This window comes from Narcine bancroftii, chromosome 1, assembly GCF_036971445.1.
Source record: "Narcine bancroftii isolate sNarBan1 chromosome 1, sNarBan1.hap1, whole genome shotgun sequence".
NCBI classification, from domain to species: Eukaryota; Metazoa; Chordata; class Chondrichthyes; order Torpediniformes; family Narcinidae; genus Narcine; species Narcine bancroftii.
This window is the reverse complement of record NC_091469.1, coordinates 353,542,163-353,561,539: the sequence shown is the minus strand read 5'-3', so window position 1 is coordinate 353,561,539 and position 19,377 is coordinate 353,542,163. Positions and strand designations below refer to the sequence as shown.

At 40.3% G+C, this 19,377-nt stretch overlaps 1 protein-coding gene and 1 long non-coding RNA gene across 6 annotated transcripts in view; one reads left to right on the top strand and one right to left on the bottom strand.

The window, feature by feature from the left end:
* Positions 1-2,705: 2,705 nt before the first annotated feature.
* The window catches only part of nek11 (NIMA-related kinase 11), a 395,005-nt gene continuing 378,333 nt past the window's right edge, over positions 2,706-19,377 (bottom strand). For 4 of the 5 annotated variants that reach the window (XM_069911155.1, XM_069911148.1, XM_069911131.1 and 1 more), the window contains exon 16: positions 3,707-3,962. In XM_069911155.1, coding sequence (XP_069767256.1) covers positions 3,755-3,962 — 208 coding nt within the window. In that variant the 3' untranslated portion in view covers positions 3,707-3,754. Of the gene's footprint in view, positions 2,752-3,706; positions 3,963-19,377 lie in introns of those variants that run through there. The other variant, XM_069911163.1, reaches the window with a different exon arrangement.
* The window catches only part of LOC138749592 (uncharacterized), a 30,208-nt gene continuing 25,162 nt past the window's right edge, over positions 14,332-19,377 (top strand). The window contains exon 1 of the long non-coding RNA XR_011348762.1: positions 14,332-14,599. This is a non-coding gene — a long non-coding RNA (uncharacterized lncRNA). The remainder of the gene's footprint in view (positions 14,600-19,377) is intronic.

Here is a 19,377-nt window from a genome sequence, read left to right as displayed (position 1 = left end):
GCCGCCGCCGTCTACCCTTCGCCCGGACCGGGGCCGGGGCCGCTGCTGCTCTCCCTGTGCCCGGACTGGGGCCGCCGTCTCCCCCTTGCTCCTGCCCGGATCGGGGCCGCCGCCGTCTACCCTTCGCCCGGACCGGGGCGAATTTTGGATCATTAGCATGATGTTATTTATGGGAGATGGTGTCCTCATGAATTAAATGTGTTTTTTGACACAGTGTGACTAAAAGGGTTGACAGGGTAGGGTAGCGGACATTGTCCAGGTAGACTTCAGCAAGGTCTTTGATAAGATTCTGTATGGTCTGGAAGGTTAGCACACATGGGCTCCAGGGTGAGATAGCAAATAGGAGGCAGAGGTGGTGGTGGAGGGTGGCTTTTTGGATTTGACACCAACCGATGACCAGAATCGATGCTGAGTGCTTTATTGCTTATTGTAGATATTAGTGATATGTAAGAGAATGTAGGTAACGCAACTGGTAAATTTGCTGACAACACCAAAATTAATAGGGTGGTGGAAGGGAAGAAAGTTGTTTTGGGTCACAAGAAGATCTAGTTCAACTGGCAAAGTGGTCAAGGGAATGGCTACTGGAATTTAACTCGGGCAAGTGCAAAATGATGCATTTTGTGAAGTTCGAACATACAATATAGAACATAGAACTTGTCGACCCTTTGTTCCTACCAAAAGAAAATTAAACCTTTCCTACCTCGTAACCCTCTATTTTTCTTTCATCCATGTATCTAAAGGATCCTTTGATTCATTTACCCTAATGATTCAGCCTCCACCACAACCCTTGGTAAGACATTCCAGGCACCCACAACTCTCTGTTTTTTTTTAAAAAAATACCCTGATGTCTCCCCTAAACTTTCTTCCCTTCACTTTGTATGGATGTCTTCTGGTGTTTGCTATTCCTGCCCTGGGAAAAAAGGTATTGGTTTTCTACTTTATCTATGTCTCTCAGAATCTTATAGACCTCTATTAAGTCACCCTTATCCTTTTTCACTCCAGGAAAAAAAAGTCCTAGCTCTGCTAACCTTGCCTCAAAAGACTTATTTTCTAATCCAAGCAATATCCTGGTAAATCTCCTTTGCACCCTCTCCAAAGCTTCCACATCCTTCCTATAATGAGGTGACCAGAAATGAACACAATATTCCAAGAGTGACCTCATCAGAGATTAGTAGTTGCAACATGACATCTCGATTTTTGAACTCTATTCTTTGACTTGTGAATTCCAGGATTCTCTCTATTACTTTTTTTAAACAAGGGGACCAAATTTTCCATTCTCCAATCCTCCAGCACCTCTCCTGTGGCAAAGGAGGATAAAAAGATCATAACCAATACCCCTGCTCTCTCTTCCTTTTCCATTAGCAACCTGGGGTATATCTCCTCTGGCTCCAAGGACTTATCAATCTTAATATCTTTGCTAAACTTGTTCCATACTGACCTCACCTTGACCAAAGTCCTTTTCTCTGGTGAATACTGACACAAAGTATTCATTGGACCTTCCCAACCTCCTCTGCCACCATGCACGTTGCCTTCTTTATACTTAAGCAGCCCTACCTTCACTCTCTTCTGTTATTCATGTATGAAATGCCTTGGGGTTCTCCTTAATCCTAAGGCCTTCCCATGCCCCCCCCCAAGTCATTTCTTAAGTTCCTTCTTGTCTACCATATAATTCTCATGAACCCTTGCTGTTTTTTGCTCCCTAAATCTAATGAATGCTTACTTCTTCCTCTTTACCTCACCTGCTTTGTCACTATAGTTCCCTTTTCCTACCATCTTTTCCCTGTCTCGTTGGGACAAACCTATCCAGAACCCTGCACAAGTGGCCCCTAAACATCCTCCACACTACTTTTGTGCTTTCTCCTGTGAAGATCTGTTCCTAATTGACTCCCCCGAGTTCCTGCCTCATCCCATTGTAATTAGTCCTTCCCCAATTAAACACTTTACCATTTTGTCTACTTTTATTCTTGTCCCTAACTAAGCTAAACCTCAGGGAGTTGTGGTCACTATCACCGAATTGCTCCCCCACCGAGGGGTCTATCATCTGACCAGTTCATTACCCTTTACCAGATCCAGAATGGCTCTCCTCTAGTTGTCTGGTCCATTTACTGTGTCAGGAATCCTTCTTGGACTTACCTGATAAATTTTGCCCCATCTATCCCTTGCAGTCTGGAGGTGCCAGTCAATATTTGGGAAGTTGAAGATGCCCAAAACAACAACCCTGTAATTTCTGTACCATTCCAAAATCTGCCTACATTGACTACATTAATCCTCAGTGTCCTGACAGCTAATTGTGGGGCTTATAGACTACTCCCAGTACAATAATGCTCTCTTCCTATTTCTGTCTTCCATCCACAATGACTGAGTAGACACTCCCTCAACAGCATCCTCGCCTTTTACAGCCATGATACTGTCCATAATCAGTAATGCTACCCCTCCTCCTCTTATCTCCTTTTAAAACCCTAAACCCCGTAGCTGCATCAGCCAATCTTGTCCTTCTACCAGCCAAGTCTCTGTAATGGATGCAGCCATGCATTCATCGATCCTACTCTCATCTACGTGTGGCACAGACAGCAATCTCGCATTACAACCTTTGACATCCTGCTTTTCAGTTTCCTTCCTAATGCCCTATATTCTCTCTTCAGGACCTCTTACCTACTCCAATCTCTTACCTACTCCAAAGTGGACCTTGACACCCGGCTTCTTACCTCCTGCTTCAGAATGCTGTGGACTCAATCAGTGACATTCCTGACCCTGGAAAATGGGAGGCAATCTATCATCTGGGAGTCTGGCAAGAATTTGCTTTTAACATCTACTTTGTCTTTCTTAAATCCACAATTATCTTTGCTTTAAATTGATCAGAGCACTGAAACACAATTAAAAAGTAATAAATGGAAGTTGTTTTATTCATCCATAACGCAAACTGTAATGGCACTAAAAATGACTGACAATTATTTTAGAGAAATTACCTTCCAATTTGTCTGTTGAAGAATAACAATATTTGTTTTTATTTCTGAAGAATAGAAAAATAACCCTGTAACCAACTCCTTTTTTTATAATTTTCTTCTTAAAAATGTGCCTAACATTTAGAAAAGAAGTTCAGCCAAGGAAACTCTCAACAATATTTCTAATTATATACAACCAAACCTTTCAAGTTAGGATTGAGTTACATGTAAAACTCTTTGCTTCCTTTACTAAAACACTAGATTTAAGTATGTTAATATGATTAAATAATAACTGTGAACTCATATGATAGTACGGATTCTATCACCAATGTGTATATGGATATATTGTAGTATAGGATGGTTGTGATTGGCTGAGAGCATAGCCACGCCTACTGGGAGGTCTTAAAGGGTTGCTCCTAGACAGACCCAGATCATTCTGGACTGGTCGACCTACATGTGATATGCTCCAGTCTTCTAGTTAATAAAAGCCTTGGTTTGGATCAACAAGCTTTTGCTTCTTTCGACGTGCACTACAACCCAAAAGCAATATCCTGCGAATACTGGAAATCTAAAATCGAAAGAGAAAATTCTGCTTTTAAAAACTCTGCAGAGCAAGCACCAACTATAGAGAGAGAGAACAAATGAATGTTTCTGAACCACTGACTTATCAGTCCTGAAACCTTAACTCTGCTTCTCTCTTTCTAGCTGCTGCCTGCCCTGCGATCATTTGGTGTTTTCTGATTTAATTACAGCATACACTGATATCGCCTTGTGTTTAGAAGATCTTTGACTACATTAATTATTGGCCAGAATCACTGATGCTGACTTGGTGCTGAACATTCCTGGAGTTCCTCCTCAAAATATATAAGTTGATCAACTTCAAAGCAGTTGCTTGGTTTGACACCCAACCTCTGCAGGTTCTCCATGATTTCTGCCTCCTTGGCATTCTCTCTCCGTGCTTTCTTCAGATAGTCATAAATTCTCTGGAATACATCTGCTTCCAACTTGTTAATGGCTGCCCTGAAATAGAAATACGTGCAATGTATGAAGAATATGTTGCTCTTTAGTTAGCATTCATACCACAGCTGAAACTCTCTGAGCAAATAGAACTTTTTAATAAATATAATGATTTAACAGATTTGTACAGCAGACCACTACGTTTATACCAACCATTTTGACCCTCATCCCATTTACCCACATTTGGTCTGTATTTTTCTGTGCCTTGCTTATTCAAGTTTCTGTCTAAATACCTCTTAAACACAGTATCTGATCTCACCATTGCCTCTGGCAGCACATTCCAGATATTAATTGCACTGTGTAGGGGAGGTGGGGGTAAGAAAACTTTACCCTCAGAACCTCCTGAAACTTCTTCCTCTCATCCTAAATCTGTCTTTCTGTTTTTGATAACCCTACTTATGTCAGAAATACAGACAGGAGATTCTGTGAGCCAGATAGGTATGCCCGCATGGTGTGCTGCCTCCCTGGTGCAAGGGTGCGGGATATCTCAAATCGGGTCCAGGGTATTCTAAAAGGGGAAGGCAAACAGCCTGATGTCTTGGTACATGTGGGTACCAATGATATAGATAAAAAGGAAGTACTGAAAAAGGATTACAGAGAGCTAGGACCGAAACTAAGAAATAGGACAGCCAGGGTGGTGATCTCTGGTTTGCGACCTGTGCCAAGTGCAACTGAGGACAAAAATGGAAGGTTAAGAAAAATGAATATGTGGCTGAGGGGCTGGTGTAAAGGACAGAGTTTTGGCTTCTTGGATCATTGGGATCTCTTTTGGGGAAGGCATGACCTCTACAAGAAGGATGGGTTACACCTAAACCCAAAAGGGGTCAATATATTGGCAGCTAGGTTTGGTACAGCCGTCGGGTGCAGTTTAAACTAATTTGGCAGGGGGGGTGGGAACCTGTATGATAGGGCAAAGGACAGAAAAGATAAAACAGGAAAAGTTAGGTTAGGCAGCGAAAGTAAAAAATCAGAAAGAGCAAGGAGGGTGAAAAAAGCAAATCTGAAGGATTTATATCTTAATGCAAGAAGCATTCGGAACAAGGTAGATGAATTAGCTGTGGAAATTGAGATAAACAAATATGATTTGATTGGGATTACAGAAACATGGCTGCAGGGTGGGCAAGCCTGGGAACTTAACGTCCCAGGGTATACGATATTTAGGAGGGATCGGCAAGAAAGAAAAGGGGGTGGGGTAGTATTGATGGTGAGAGAAGGGACCGACACGATTGACAGGAAGGATATTAACTCAGAAGATGCGGAATCTATATGGGTAGAACTGAGGAATAGCAAGGGGCGGAAAACGTTAGTGGGAGTGGTATATAGGCCTCCAAATAGTAGTGTAGAGGTGAGGGAAGGCATTAAAAGAGAAATTAGAAAAGCGTGCAATAAGGGAACAGCTGTCATCATGGGAGACTTTAATTTGCATATAGATTGGACTAGTCAAATTGGTAAAAATACAGAGGAGGAGGAATTCCTTGAATGTTTACGGGATGGTTATCTAGACCAATATGTTGAGGAACCAACTCGGGAGCAGGCCATTTTACATTGGGTATTATGCAATGATAAGGGGCTAATCAGCAATCTTGTTGTGCGAGGCCCTTTGGGTAGGAGCGATCATAATATGATCGAATTCTCACTCGACATGGAGAGTGATGAAATTAAAACCGAGACTAAGGTCCTGAATTTAAATAAAGGGAATTATGATGGTATGAGACAGGAGTTGAGTAAGATTGATTGGGTGGTGTTTATTGGGGAGTTGACTGTGGATAGACAATGGAAAGCATTCACAGATCTAATGGAGAAATTGCAAAAATCATTTATACCGGTTTGGCATAAAAATAAACCAAAAAAGGTGACTCAACCGTGGATAACAAGGGAAATTAGAGACAACATTGGGTCCAAAGAGAGAGCATATCAATTGGCCAAAAAAAGTACCGCAACCGAAGACTGGGAGCAGTTCAAGATGCAGCAAAGGAGGACAAAGGGATTAATCAAGAGAGCAAAAATAAATTACGAAAGTAAGCTTGCGGCAAATATAAAAACCGACTGCAAAAGCTTTTATAAATATGTCAAGAGGAAAAGATTGGTGAAATCCAGAGTAGGTCCTTTGCAGTCAGAATCAGGGGAATATATAATGGGGAATAAGGAAATGGCAGACCAATTAAATTCTTACTTTAGTTCTGTTTTTACAAGGGAGGATACAAATAACCTCCCAAGGATGTTGTGAAACATAGAGACTAATGCAAGGGAGGAACTGAAAGAAATCAGTATCTCTAAGGACACGGTCTTGGGGAAATTGCTGGGATTGAAGGCAGATAAATCCCAAGGGCCTGATAATCTACATCCTAGGGTACTCAAGGAAGTGGCCATTCAGATAGCAGATGCTTTAAGAATTATTTTCCAGAACTCGATAGACTCAGGATCAGTACCCATGGATTGGAGGGTAGCTAATGTTACCACACTATTTAAAAAGGGGGGTAGAGAAAAAGCGGGGAATTATCGGCCTGTGAGCCTTACATCAGTAGTGGGCAAAATGATGGAATCCATTATTAAGGATGTAATAGCGGAGCATATGACTAGCAGAGAAGGGATCGGACGGAGTCAACATGGATTTGCAAAAGGTAAATCGTGCTTGACAAATCTATTGGAATTCTTTGAGATGGTGACAGGTAAAATAGATGGGGGAGAACCAGTGGATGTGGTGTACCTGGACTTCTAAAAGAAGTCGATAAGGTCACGCATAAACGACTGGCTTCCAAAATCAAGGCTCATGGGATTGGGGGCAAAGTATTGATGTGGATTGAGAACTGGCTGGCAGGTAGAAGACAGAGAGTTGGGATAAATGGCTCATTTTCTGAGTGGCAGGCGGTGACCAGTGGGGTACCACAGGGATCTGTACTGGGACCCCAACTGTTCACAATTTACATTAATGATCTGGATGAGGGGATTGGATGTAATATCTCCAAATTTGCAGATGACACTAAGCTAGGAGGGGTTGTGCGCATGGAAGAGGGGGTCAGGAAGCTCCAGTGTGATTTGGATAAATTGAGGGACTGGGCAGATACATGGCAAATGAACTACAATGTGGATAAATGTGAGGTTATCCACTTTGGTAATACAAACCGGAAGGCAGATTACTATTTGAATGGCAATAGATTAAGAGATGGGGAAGTACAGAGAGACCTAGGGGTACTTGTACATCAGTCTCTGAAGGCGAGCATGCAGGTACAGCAGGCAGTTAAAAAGGCAAATGGTATGTTGGCCTTCATATCAAGAGGGTTTGAGTATAGGAACAAGGATACCTTACTGCAGCTGTACAGGGCCTTGGTGAGACCCCACCTGGAGTATTGTGTGCAGTTTTGGTCACCTTATCTAAGGAAGGATGTTCTTGCAATGGAGGGAGTGCAGAGGCGAAAGATTGCGCAAATTGGGATTGTACTCGCTGGAGTTTAGAAGATTGAGAGGGGATCTCATAGAGACATATAAAATTCTGGCAGGACTGGACAGAGTGGATGCAGATGGGATGTTTCCAATGATGGGAAAATCCAGAACCCGGGGCCATGGTTTGAGGATAATAGGCAAACCATTTAGGACCGAGATGAGGAGGAATTTCTTTACCCAGAGGGTGGTGAATCTGTGGAATTCATTGCCACAGAGGGCAGTAGAGGCAGGTTCATTAAATCTATTTAAGAGGGAATTAGATCTATTTCTTCAGTATAAGGGTATTAAAGGTTACGGAGAGAAGGCGAGAACGGGGTACTGAACTTTAAGATCAGCCATGATCTCGTTGAATGGCGGAGCAGGCTCGAAGGGTCGAATGACCTACTCCTGCTCCTTTCTTCTATGTTTCTATGTCTTGTCTGCGTCTATCTTTTTATTTTATGAACCTCCACACTGCAGTCTCCTTTTCTCTATAGGGAAAACAACCCCAGCCTATCTAATATCTCTCCATAACCAAAGCCTTCCAATATAGCCAACATCCTGAGAATTTCCTTGGAAGTCTCTCTGGCACAAGAACATGTCTCTGATAATGGAAACCGTTAGAACTGCACACAAGACTCCAAGTGTGGTCCAACTAATGTTTTGTTAGATTAAACATAGCATCCAAACTTTTATGTCCTGTGCCTTGACTGATAAATGCAAATATTCCACAGATGTTTCTTACCATCCCACATTTTTGTATGTCTACTTTTGGGAAATGATGGAAGCACCACAAGATCTCTCAATCCATCACCATTCCTTGGCACTCTACCAATTCCTATCCTTGTCCTATCCTCTGTATGTCTTTCTATAATGCATGTCAGGATTACGTTCTATCTGACAAAATTCCATTTGATGGACATCGTGCAGTACACAACCTTCCTCAATATCCACAATACCACCAATTTTTATGATATCTGCAAAACTTACCAATCATTATTCCTTCATTCACACCTAGAGATGTGTAGAGATATCACAGACAACTATAGGAATGACAGGCTCGTAATACTTGATGATTTCAACTTCCCTCCTATCGATTGACATTCTCATGGTCCACAGGGCTTGGATGGGGTAGATTTTATTAAATGCATCCAAGAGATAAAAGAAATGTACTATTACAAGAAATTGACTTTAGTCTGCTGCGAGGCTGACAAAAATTCGCCATCTGCAGAAATTGTGCAGCATCCCTTAGTCAGATAAAGAGAAGCAACCCCCACCCCAATTCACTGTGTCCATGGATTAGTCTCCGGTGTTTCTGCAGCCTATTGCAATCACACAGACTTCAGTCAAAACCATCAGCAACCCGAGTTCCAGATCCAAGCCTCCAACATGATCAGGAAGACTTCACTGCCCTTGGCCTCCTCTCGCGTTCCGGTTCCAATACCTTGTACCCCTTCATCTAGCCTCCAGCAGTCCACAGCATGGTGTGAGTGCTTTGACCACATTTGCCAGCAGCCCATAGCCTGTGTGGGTTCCTCACCCAATGACGGAAGAATAAACACTGGACCTTCTCTTGAGAAACTTGGCATGACAAATGGCTGAGATGTCAATAAGAAAGCATTTTGGGACTAGTGATAATAATTCCATTAGTTTTATGCAAGAAGATAGGACTTTGATTACACAGGTTAAATTCCTTAAATGGGCAAGGCAAGTTATGATAGCATTACACAGGTTCTTGCAAAGATTGATTGGAAGAGTCTGATTGCAGGTAAGAAGGCATCCAGCAAGCGGGAGGCTCTTAAATGAGAGATAGGGAAAATTCAGGGAAATCAGATTTCTATCAGACTGAAGGGCATGGCTGGCAAGATTAGGAAATCCTGAATATTGAGAGATATAGTTTTTTTTATTAAAAGAAGAGGCATATGCTAGCTATAGATGTTGAAATCAAGCAAATTATTTGATCAGTATATAGAGAATGTAGAGATTCACGAGATAAATAAGGAGGGAGCATGATATGGTTCAGGGAGAAGAGTTAAAGGAGAACCCTAAGAGCTTTTACAAGTATATTAAAGGAAAAAATAGTTGCTAGGGAAAGAAATGAGCTCCTTAAAGATGCTCAAGGTGTCAATGTATGGAATCACAGGGGAGGCCCTAATGAGTATTTGTCATTTATATTTACCATGGAGGCTATGGAACTGAAGGAAATATGTACTGATATCTTAAACAGATTACTAAAGAGGGTGTTGTAGGTCCTTGGGAATGATGGAAATCTCAGGAAGAAATTGCAGGAGTGCTGGAAGAGATGGTTTGTATTATTGGTTGAGCATAGTTGAGGTGATGGAAGATGGGAGGGTGGTTAATGTGGTGCCTTTATTTTAACAGAAGGCATCAGGATAAGCAAGGGAACTACAGGCCAGTGATCTTAATGTCAGTCATGGTAAGTTACTGAGGGGATTCTGAGACAGGATGTATTTTCATTTAGGAAAAGCAAGGACTGGTAAGGGATAGTCAGCATGGCTTTGTGCATGGGAAATAATGTCTCACAAACTTGTTTGATTTTTTTTTTAAAGAGGAGATATAAAAGATTGATCTCTATGGACTTTAGTAATGTCTTTGACAAGGTCGCAAATGGTATGATGGTCTAGAAGGTCAGATTGGATAAGATTTAGAGTAAACGGGCCAACAGTTTACAGAACTGCCTTGATGATGGGAGTAGAGGGTGGTAGTATAGTGTTGTTAAACAGACAGGTGGCCTGTATTCAATGGTGTGATACAGTGATAGTGTCTGGGTCCATTGTTTGTCATCTATGTACTTACGACTTGGCTTACAAAGTAGTTAGTGTCAATGGTAAGTTTGCAGATGACACTAAAATTAGTAGTATAGTAGGCAGTGATGGAGGTGAAGTAAGTGGGGCAAGGATAATAACTTGAACAAATGTGAGTGTTGCACTTTGATAGGTTAAACCAGGAGAGGACTTGCACAGTGAATGGTGGAGCCCAGAAGAATGTTGTACAATAAAGACTTGCGAATGCATAGTCCATGAACATAACAACAAAGGTAGATGAATCTAAAACAAGAGGACATATATTTGTGGTGAGCGTGGCGGGGGGAGGAGGGAAATAGGGCGGATAAAGGTTTAAGAGGGGCCTGAGGGCCACTTTCCATTTTCTTCACAGAGCTGTCAGAGGAAGTACTAAAAGCAGGGACAAATATAATGTTTAAAAGGCATTTAGACAGGTACATGGATAGGAAAGGTTGAGAGAGATATGGGCCGATTGCAGGCAAATAGGACTAGCTTGGTCAGCATGGACAAGTTTGGTCAAATGGCCTGTTTCTGTGCTGGAGAATGCTGAGTCTGTAACATCGGATTTGTTCATTATATACCACAGACTCCAGCACAGATCTTTGGTTTTCTATCACCCGGGTCTATTTTGGAATTTAATTTGGATTAATTGTGAATATTTTAACAGATTGGAATTTAAAAAAAAATGTAGAACAAACCTCAGTCATCCATATGGTGATGGATTGACTTCAAATAAACAAGTCTGAATCCAGTTAAATTTCCAAGATGCAAATTGGCATTTGAATGAGCTACAAATTTGATGCTCTCAGACTTGTTTCTTTTTGTTTAACTCTTGGATTTACTCATCTAATGACCACTGTTGTTACATAAGTACAAGATATCAATCAAGTCTACAATAATTAACTGTAGACAATATATTGTAACATGCCATTCATTCTAATACACTGCTTTTTAGGCTGAATTTAAACTATTCCCCATCTTTCATCATCTAACTATTTATATGTCTAGTTTTCATTTCTCTCATGTACTTATTTATCCAGTTTGCCCCAAATATGTTCATATGCATTTGCCTCTACCTCTTCCTGTGGTCACACATTTATTCCCACCATTTTGGGAAGAAACATTTCCAAGATCCCACCTTGGGTGGCACAGTTAGTGTAGTGGTTAGCACAATGCCAGTGACCCAGGTTCAAATCAGGCATGATCTTTAAAGAGTTTGTACGTTCTCCTGTGACTGCATGGGTTTCCTCCGGGTGCTCAGTTTTTTTCCCACGTACAGGGTTAGCAGGTTAATTGGTCACGTGGGTGCATTTGGTGGCACAGGTTCATGGACCAGAATGGCCTCTTAACTGTGCTGTATCTCTAAATTAAATTTTTTTTAGAATTGCACTAAGAAATTCCCCTGAATCTTCCTTTTGGATCTCTTGCTGAGTGCCTTGTACTCTATGAACTATCTTTTCTCCATGAAGATTAAAGTCTCCCATAATTAGTGTAAAAAAAACTACTCAATGTACACATAAACAAATAAAGAAATGTAAATAAACTGTGCAATATTGAGAGAGAAAAAAATCAATAAAGTACAAAAGTAAGAGACCTTAAATGAGTCCCTGATTAAATTTGTTGTTGAGGAGTCTAATGGTGGAGGGGTAACAACTGTTCCTGAACCTGGTGGTGTGAGTCTTGTGGCACCTAGACATGATAGGATCAAGAAAAGTGTGTGTGTGTTGGGTGATGTGGATCATTGATGATTGCTGCTGCTCTCTGATGGCAGTCTTGTCTGTAGATGCTCACCATAGTGAGGAGAGTCTTGCCTGTGATATCCTAGACGGTGTCCACTACCATTTTTTTTTACACAACATGTACCTATGAAACAGCAGGACCCAGGCCTTCATCCCACTATTGAGAGAGCTAAAACAAAATTCTTCCAGCACTTCTTCCAATTTAGCTCTATATTGGACACCACATTGCAGGATATTTTTGCCCCATTTTTCCTTGGATTTCTGACTCTGATATTACTCCAACAATGCTCAACAACATCTGGATGAACAGCACCTATTCTTTTGACTAGGCCCATTACAGTCCTCCACAAAAAAATGTTGTGTTTAACAATTTCAGGAAATCTCTTTTTCTCCCTCACCTGACTACTTTTGCTTCAATCTGATATATTTAAAATTATTTCTGTTTCATTTTGTCCCATCAGATGGTTTGAAAAGTGATTACCTTGACATCATTGATCTTCACGCTACCACATATATTACCTTCATTCTCTCTGCAACATTAAATACATTTCTCTTTTCTCCAGTTTTGATAAAGAGTCCTTGAACCAAAATTTAGTTTCTCTTCTCAGCAATGCTGTCTGGCCTGCTAAGGGCTCTGAGGATTCTGTTTCTGTTTTGGTTTCCTGCATCTGAAGTTTTGTTTTACTCCAAGAATAGTGGGAGTAACTCCACAAGAAGGACTAGAGTGGTTCAAGAAGATGGCTGCAGCTCAGGCCATTGCGCAAACCATCCTCCCCTCCATCGACTCCATCTAAACCTCCAGCTATCTCAGGAAAACTGCCAACCCATCCTACTCACACTCTCTTCTCCCTCTTTCTATCATGTAGAAGATACATAGACTTGAAAACATGAACCTCCCGATTTAAAGACTGTTTCCTTCCTGCTGCTATCAGACCCTTAAACAGATCACACCCTGGCACTGGTAACAGATGATGCCCTTGCACAATTTTAACTGTTTTCCTCTATACTCTGCACTTTGTCTTGTAAAAACATACCCTGTATTCTTTGACTTCTGTAATACCATTCCGGCACTCTTGTTTGACTGTTGTACTTAAGTATGGATTGACTTGCCTGGATAGCATTTAAAACAAAGCTTTTCACCACATCTTGGTATGTATAACAATAATTCCAATCAATGCAAATTTTCAATGTCAATAGGTGAATACCAATAAATGCTGGTCTTGCCAATGGCACCACAACTGACCAACGAGTATGTACATATTTTCTAAATTATTTTGCCTTTAACGTTGTTATTTCATGTCCTGCTGGCACTGCAAATTTCTATGACTCACTCATGCACCACAATCAATAGATAAACTTAGTTTGTAATTTCATTTACAATACCTTACTGGAAGCACTTTCTCACTCATGCCCTTTTTTCTTGCTTCAAACACACAAATGAGGTGATAATAAATAGTTTGAAAGTTTGCTGTAAAACTTTAAATTACTTTGTGACAAGGGTGCTAATAATTCAAAGGCTTAAAATACAACCCTGTAACTGTGGAATTCAGGTTACAAGAATAAAATATGAATTGATAATTATATGCATTAACTTCCTTCCTGCAATCAGAAGTATGATTATTAATCACCATTTCCACTGAATAGCAACTATATCTCCAGAGTATTCTTGAGCAATGTGTTGTAATCCTCCGAAACAGCAAAGAGTGGAGATAAGGCCTTGACTTAGGATTTGCCAAGTACATGCTGAACAAGAATCACATGGGGCCAGTATATTCATTATTAGAACTGGAAGCACTGTGATCTAGAAATGTCAGCAGAGAAAGAAAATGAAGAAATATTTTGGGCCAAGAGTCTTTTATCGAACTAGAAAGGCAGGGAGAGAAGAAGCATGGAGGAAATGGGAAAAGTCTGTGATAATGTGCAGAGGAATTGTTAATGTAACATTTTTATAAAGCAACAATTAGAGGTGCAAGAAAATGACGCAAACTGAAACAGAAAAGTATAGCCACCCCATGGTGTTCACCCAATGAGTTCATTGTCATATACATATCCACAATGTACATTTACACCAAAATTATTTCTTGCTGCAGCCAAATAGCTATGTTGGATACACAAACTATTAAATTACTCCAGCATCGAAAAATATTAAATATAAAGGAAAATATAACTATTCAATTATTGGAAGAAAAAAAGTGGCTTTTCAATGGTGCAGACCATTTTGGTGGTCCTGAAGTAGTATAATAAGAGGTTCAAGAGCCTGATAGCCTTTGGACGAAAATTGTCTTGAAACTTAAGATATTGGTTTCAAGCTTCTGCACCTTTTTCCTTAAGGTAGGTTGTGACTAGGGTGATGGCAGTCCTTTATGATGCCACTCCTTTATGATGTCAACTGCTTTCTTGAGGCAGAGAGAGAGAATATGGCTTTGGTCTGTACCCTGCCACAGACATTCCCCAATTTCCTATACTTCTCTCTTGCAATTGCAAGTTGTTTTCTAATTTTTACAGTTCTGTTGAAAGGACCTTGACCTGAAATATTGACTGTTTCTTGTCCACATATGTTGACTAACCTGCTGAACAGTTCCAACAATTCTTTGCCTTTGGGTAAAATTTTAAACATTTTTTTCTTCAGTATTCACCAAGGAAAAGAATATTGAGCCAGATGAAGTGAAGAAATATGGTAGGGAGCGCATAGATAATGTAAGAATTAATGAGGAGGTAGTGTTGGTTATATTGAAAAAGATCAAGGTGTATAAATCGCCAGGTCCTGACAAAATATTCCCTTGGACCCTGAGGGAGGTTAGTGAACAAATAGTGGGGGGTGGGGGTATTGACAGAAATATTTAATATGTCACTGGCCATGGGGGAAGGTGCTGGAGGATTGGAGGATGGATCATGTTGTTCTGCTGTTCAAAAAAGGATCAAAAAGTAAATCTGGTAATTATAGGCCTGTAAGTCTGACGTCAGTGGCGGGTAAATTAATGGAAAGTGTTCTTAGAGATGGTACATACAACTATTTGGAAAGACGGGGACTGATTCGGAATAGTCAGCATGGTTTTGTATGTGGTAGATCGTGTCTAACAAATGTTATAGGGTTTTTCGAGGAAGTTACTAAAAAGGTTGATGAGAGGAAGGTGGTGGATGTTATCTATTTGGATTAAGGTTCCCTATAAGAACAAGTTAGTAAGGAAGGTGGAAGTAGTGAAATGGATTCAGCAATGGTTGGATGGGAGATGCTAAAGAGTAGTAGTGGAAAATTGTTTGTCGAATTGGAGGCCAGTGACGAGTGGAGCCTCAGGGATTGGTACTGGGTCCACTGCTGTTTGTCATATATATTAATGGTCTAGATGATGGGGTGGCAAATTGGATTAGTAAATTTGCAGATGATACAAAGGTTGGTGGTGTTGTGGACAGTGAAGAAGATTATCAAAGCTTACAGGATGATATAGGACAGTTAGAAGAGTAGGCTGAAAGATGGCAGATGGAGTTTAATACTGATAAATGTGAAGTGCTACATTTTTGTAGGTCAAATCAAAATAGGACATACACATAAAATGATAGATAATTGAGGTGGGCAGTGGAACAAAGGGATTTAGGAGTCATGGTACATAATTCTCTGAAAGTTGAATCTCATGTGGATAGGGTGGTGAAGAGGCATTTAGTATGTTAGCTTTCATAAATTGGAGTATGGAATACAGGAGTTGGGATATTATATTGAAATTGTATAAGGCATTGGTGAGGCCAAATTTGGAATATTGTGTGCAGTTTTGGTCGCTGAAATACAGGAAGGATATAAACAGTATAGAGAGAGTGCAGAGGAGGTTTACAATAATGTTGCTGGAGTTTCGGAATTTGAGTTACAGGGAAAGGTTGAGCAGGCTGGGACTTAATTTCCTGGAGCATAGAAGGTTGAGGGATGATTTGATAGAGGTATTCAAAATTATAAGGGGGATGGATAAGTCAACGTGAATAGGCTTTTTCCATTGTGAGTGGAGGAGATTCAAACAAGAGGGCATGGATTGAGAGTAAAAGGGAAAAAGTTTAGGGGAAACATAAGGCGGAATTTCTTCATGCAGAGGGTGGTGGGGGTATGGAATGAATTTCTGGCAGTAGTAGTAGAAGTGAGATTGAGGAATGGTTGGATAGGTATATGACCGGAGAGGTGTGAAGCATTATAGACCAAATGTGGGTCAGTGGGACTAGGTGGAAGATGTTCGGCATGAACTAATAGGGCCAAATTTGCCTGTTTCTGTGCTGTAAATAGTTATATGGTTATAACTTCTGCTCAGATTCAGCAAGTTTATTTTCACCCCCCCCCCCCCACCCAAAACCATGAACTACAGGTTAACAGTAATAGAACATACATTCAAAGTGAGGTCTGACAAGTCACTTAAATCTCTTCCTACCCCTCTTGAGCCAGGCCAAGTTTAATCTAATCCATAATAATAAATTCACAAACTTTTAATTATCTTGATTTAGAGTCTAAATTAGACTATCAAAAGGAATATTCAATTACAGTGGTGAGTTTTGGACTCTGTACTGTGACAATAATTTAGTCTCAATTCGCAAGCTTAATTCTGGAAATAAAGATGTGGTCTTGGGAATAAAAGTTCCCTACACTTACTGAAGTCTGGAAGCATCCGAGGGGAAATGACAAAGAACATGTTCAGATATTATATAGACCTCTGGCTGAAGTGTGTAGAACTAGGGTCTGTGGGTTCAGGATAAAAGGTTGTTAATTTAAGGGTGAAATAAAGAGAAAATTCTTCCCTCGAAACTTTTGCCATGGGACCAACTGAAAGAGGATAAAAGTAGGCCACTTGGCCCTCATGCTTGCTCTGTCATTTGTCATCCATGATCTTTTACTTCATTGCCATTATCCTGCACCCTCACAATAGGCTTTGATTCCCATTTCAAATTAATTCAGTGACTAACTCTCAACAGCCCTCCTAGAGAGGGAATTCCAGATTTTAACATTCTGAATGAGGAAAGATTTTGGTTAGCACAAAGCCTTTACGGCGCCAGTGAGTCCTGTGCTGTCTGTAAGGAGTTTGTATGCTCTCCCTGTGTCTGCGTGGGTTTTCTCCGGGGGCTCCGGTTTCCTCTCACCATTCAAAACGTACTGGGGATGTAGGTTAATGGGATGTAAATTAGGTGGCACGGACACGTGGGCTGAAATGACCTGTTATCATACAGAATGTATGTGCTCAAACGGATGCTCCTAGTTCTATACTCCTCAACCAGAAGAAGGATCCTTTCTGTACCAACCTGGTACACAACTTTGAGGGATTCACTGAAATGTCCTTTCATACTTCTAACAATGACCTGAGTACACCTGTCAATTGGCAAGGCCACAATTCCTGGAACCAGTCTAATGAATCTTCATTTCATCCATGGCAAGTATATTCTGTTTTGTTACAGAGACCAAAATTGTACATAGTATTCCAAGTGTGGTCTTAACTAAACTTTATATAATTGCCTGTACTCAAATTGCCTTGTGACAAGGCCAATATAGTATTTGCCTTCTAAGTGGCTTGCTGCATCTCCCTAAACATCAATACCCACCCAACCTATAACCATTCAAAAAAAATTTGCCTTGCTCTGTTTCGCACACTAAAATGGATGACCTCACATTTTTCCACTGCATCCATCGTACTACAAAATTATGAGTTCTACAATATAGAAATATGTGCTTTGGCCCATATTAATTATGGTAACCAATCTCGTCCTATTCAACCTGTATTCCTTTAAAACTTTCCTACCATTTACTTGTCTATGCACCCTCAACCCTAAGTCTCTTTACATCTTCCTACCCACCCATAATCCCACCTTATTTTATTCAATTTCCTCAATACTCCAGAAGCCTATGGATCCCTGGCTGCTGAGTACATTCAAGGCAGCAAACTCTGAGTAAATAAAAGAATTTGGGAATCAGCCCAAAAAGTGGATTTGAGATACCATGAATAGCAGAAAAAGCTTAAGATTTAAAAAAAACTATTCTTGTTTTTAAGTGTCACATAAAGCTATCTAGTATCTTTGAAATTGTAGCAATGTACAAGGCTGCACGATTAAAACTTAATGACTGCAGCATTGCACAAAACTAGATATTAACACAGACATATAACAAAAGAAGAATCTAAAAACATTTATTTATGAAGTCACTAATATGCTTTCCCTTCGAAGAATGGTTCATGTCTGGTGGACAAACTAAATTTTCCATATGTTAACACATGTTAGATGTCGAGAAGGAACTAGTGAATGGTTTGAAATAAACATTTTGTTTACTGATTGGGAAATCAAGAATAACGATTAGAAATTAGAGCCATATCTTTTCTGGAGTGAAACAAGGACAATCTCCAGGAACAGGAAATAGCAGAAGTGATCGAATTTCCTTTGGCAGTTAGCAATGGATGATTGGTCAATCATTAAATTGCAATCCAATGTTGAGGAATTTGGAGAAAAGGTGGATATAGTTAGCATAGCAGTTAGTGGAACAGTTACAGTGCCAACTATTTGGACTGGGGTTTGAATCACACACTTTCTGTAGAGAGTTTGTACATTTTTCCCATCTATGTGTGAATTTCCTCTGGGTGCTCTAGTTTCATCCCGCCATTCGAAATGTACCAGAGGTGTAGATTAATTGGAGTATTTGGGTTCGTGGGCCAAATGGCCTGTTACTGTCCTGTATGTCTAAATTTAAATTTATATATAATTCAATCAAAGCTCAGCATTTGTCTCTTTGTTTGGTATACCCAATCCCTTTTACATGGTTACAACCCCAAAATATTTACTAAAGGATTTTAGATGATGCGTACCGAAATAATAACAATGGTAATGTTTATTGCCATGCACACAAGTACAATGTACAAATGTTCTGAAATTTTTACTTGTTGCAGAAAAATAGGTGTTTTTTTGTTTAAAAAAACTACAATGGTATGCATTAAATTACCCCAGTATGGTAAGAGATGATAACTATAAAAGATAGATATAGTGTTCACAGTTAGTGCAAGAAAAAAAGTTCAGTAAATGAAATAGTCGAATTGTGCAGTCAGGTTTGTTATTAGTGTAGCAAGAGAGGTTCAAGAGCTTGATGGCTGTTGGATAAGAAAAGCTGGAGGTGCCTTTGTCAGGCTACTGCATCTTCTTCCCAAAGGTAGCAGCAAGAAGACGTTGAATGGGCCTGATAATTGAAAGATACTTGTGATGATGGAGAGAAAACTCAGTACAATAAAAAAGAAAACACTGGGAGACCCTGAAGACAATATGAAATAGTTTTGGCACAGCAAAATTATCCTAACATTTATTGTCAGAAAAGAAAATTGAGTTCAGGCCAGATTGTCCTGGATGAAGCCCACTACCATTCCACATTTGCCTTATCTGGATACAGAGCGTTGCGTGAGCTGACCATCCACACCCAAGACGTGGTGCAGGTAGGCCAGTGGTGGTGTAACAATGAGG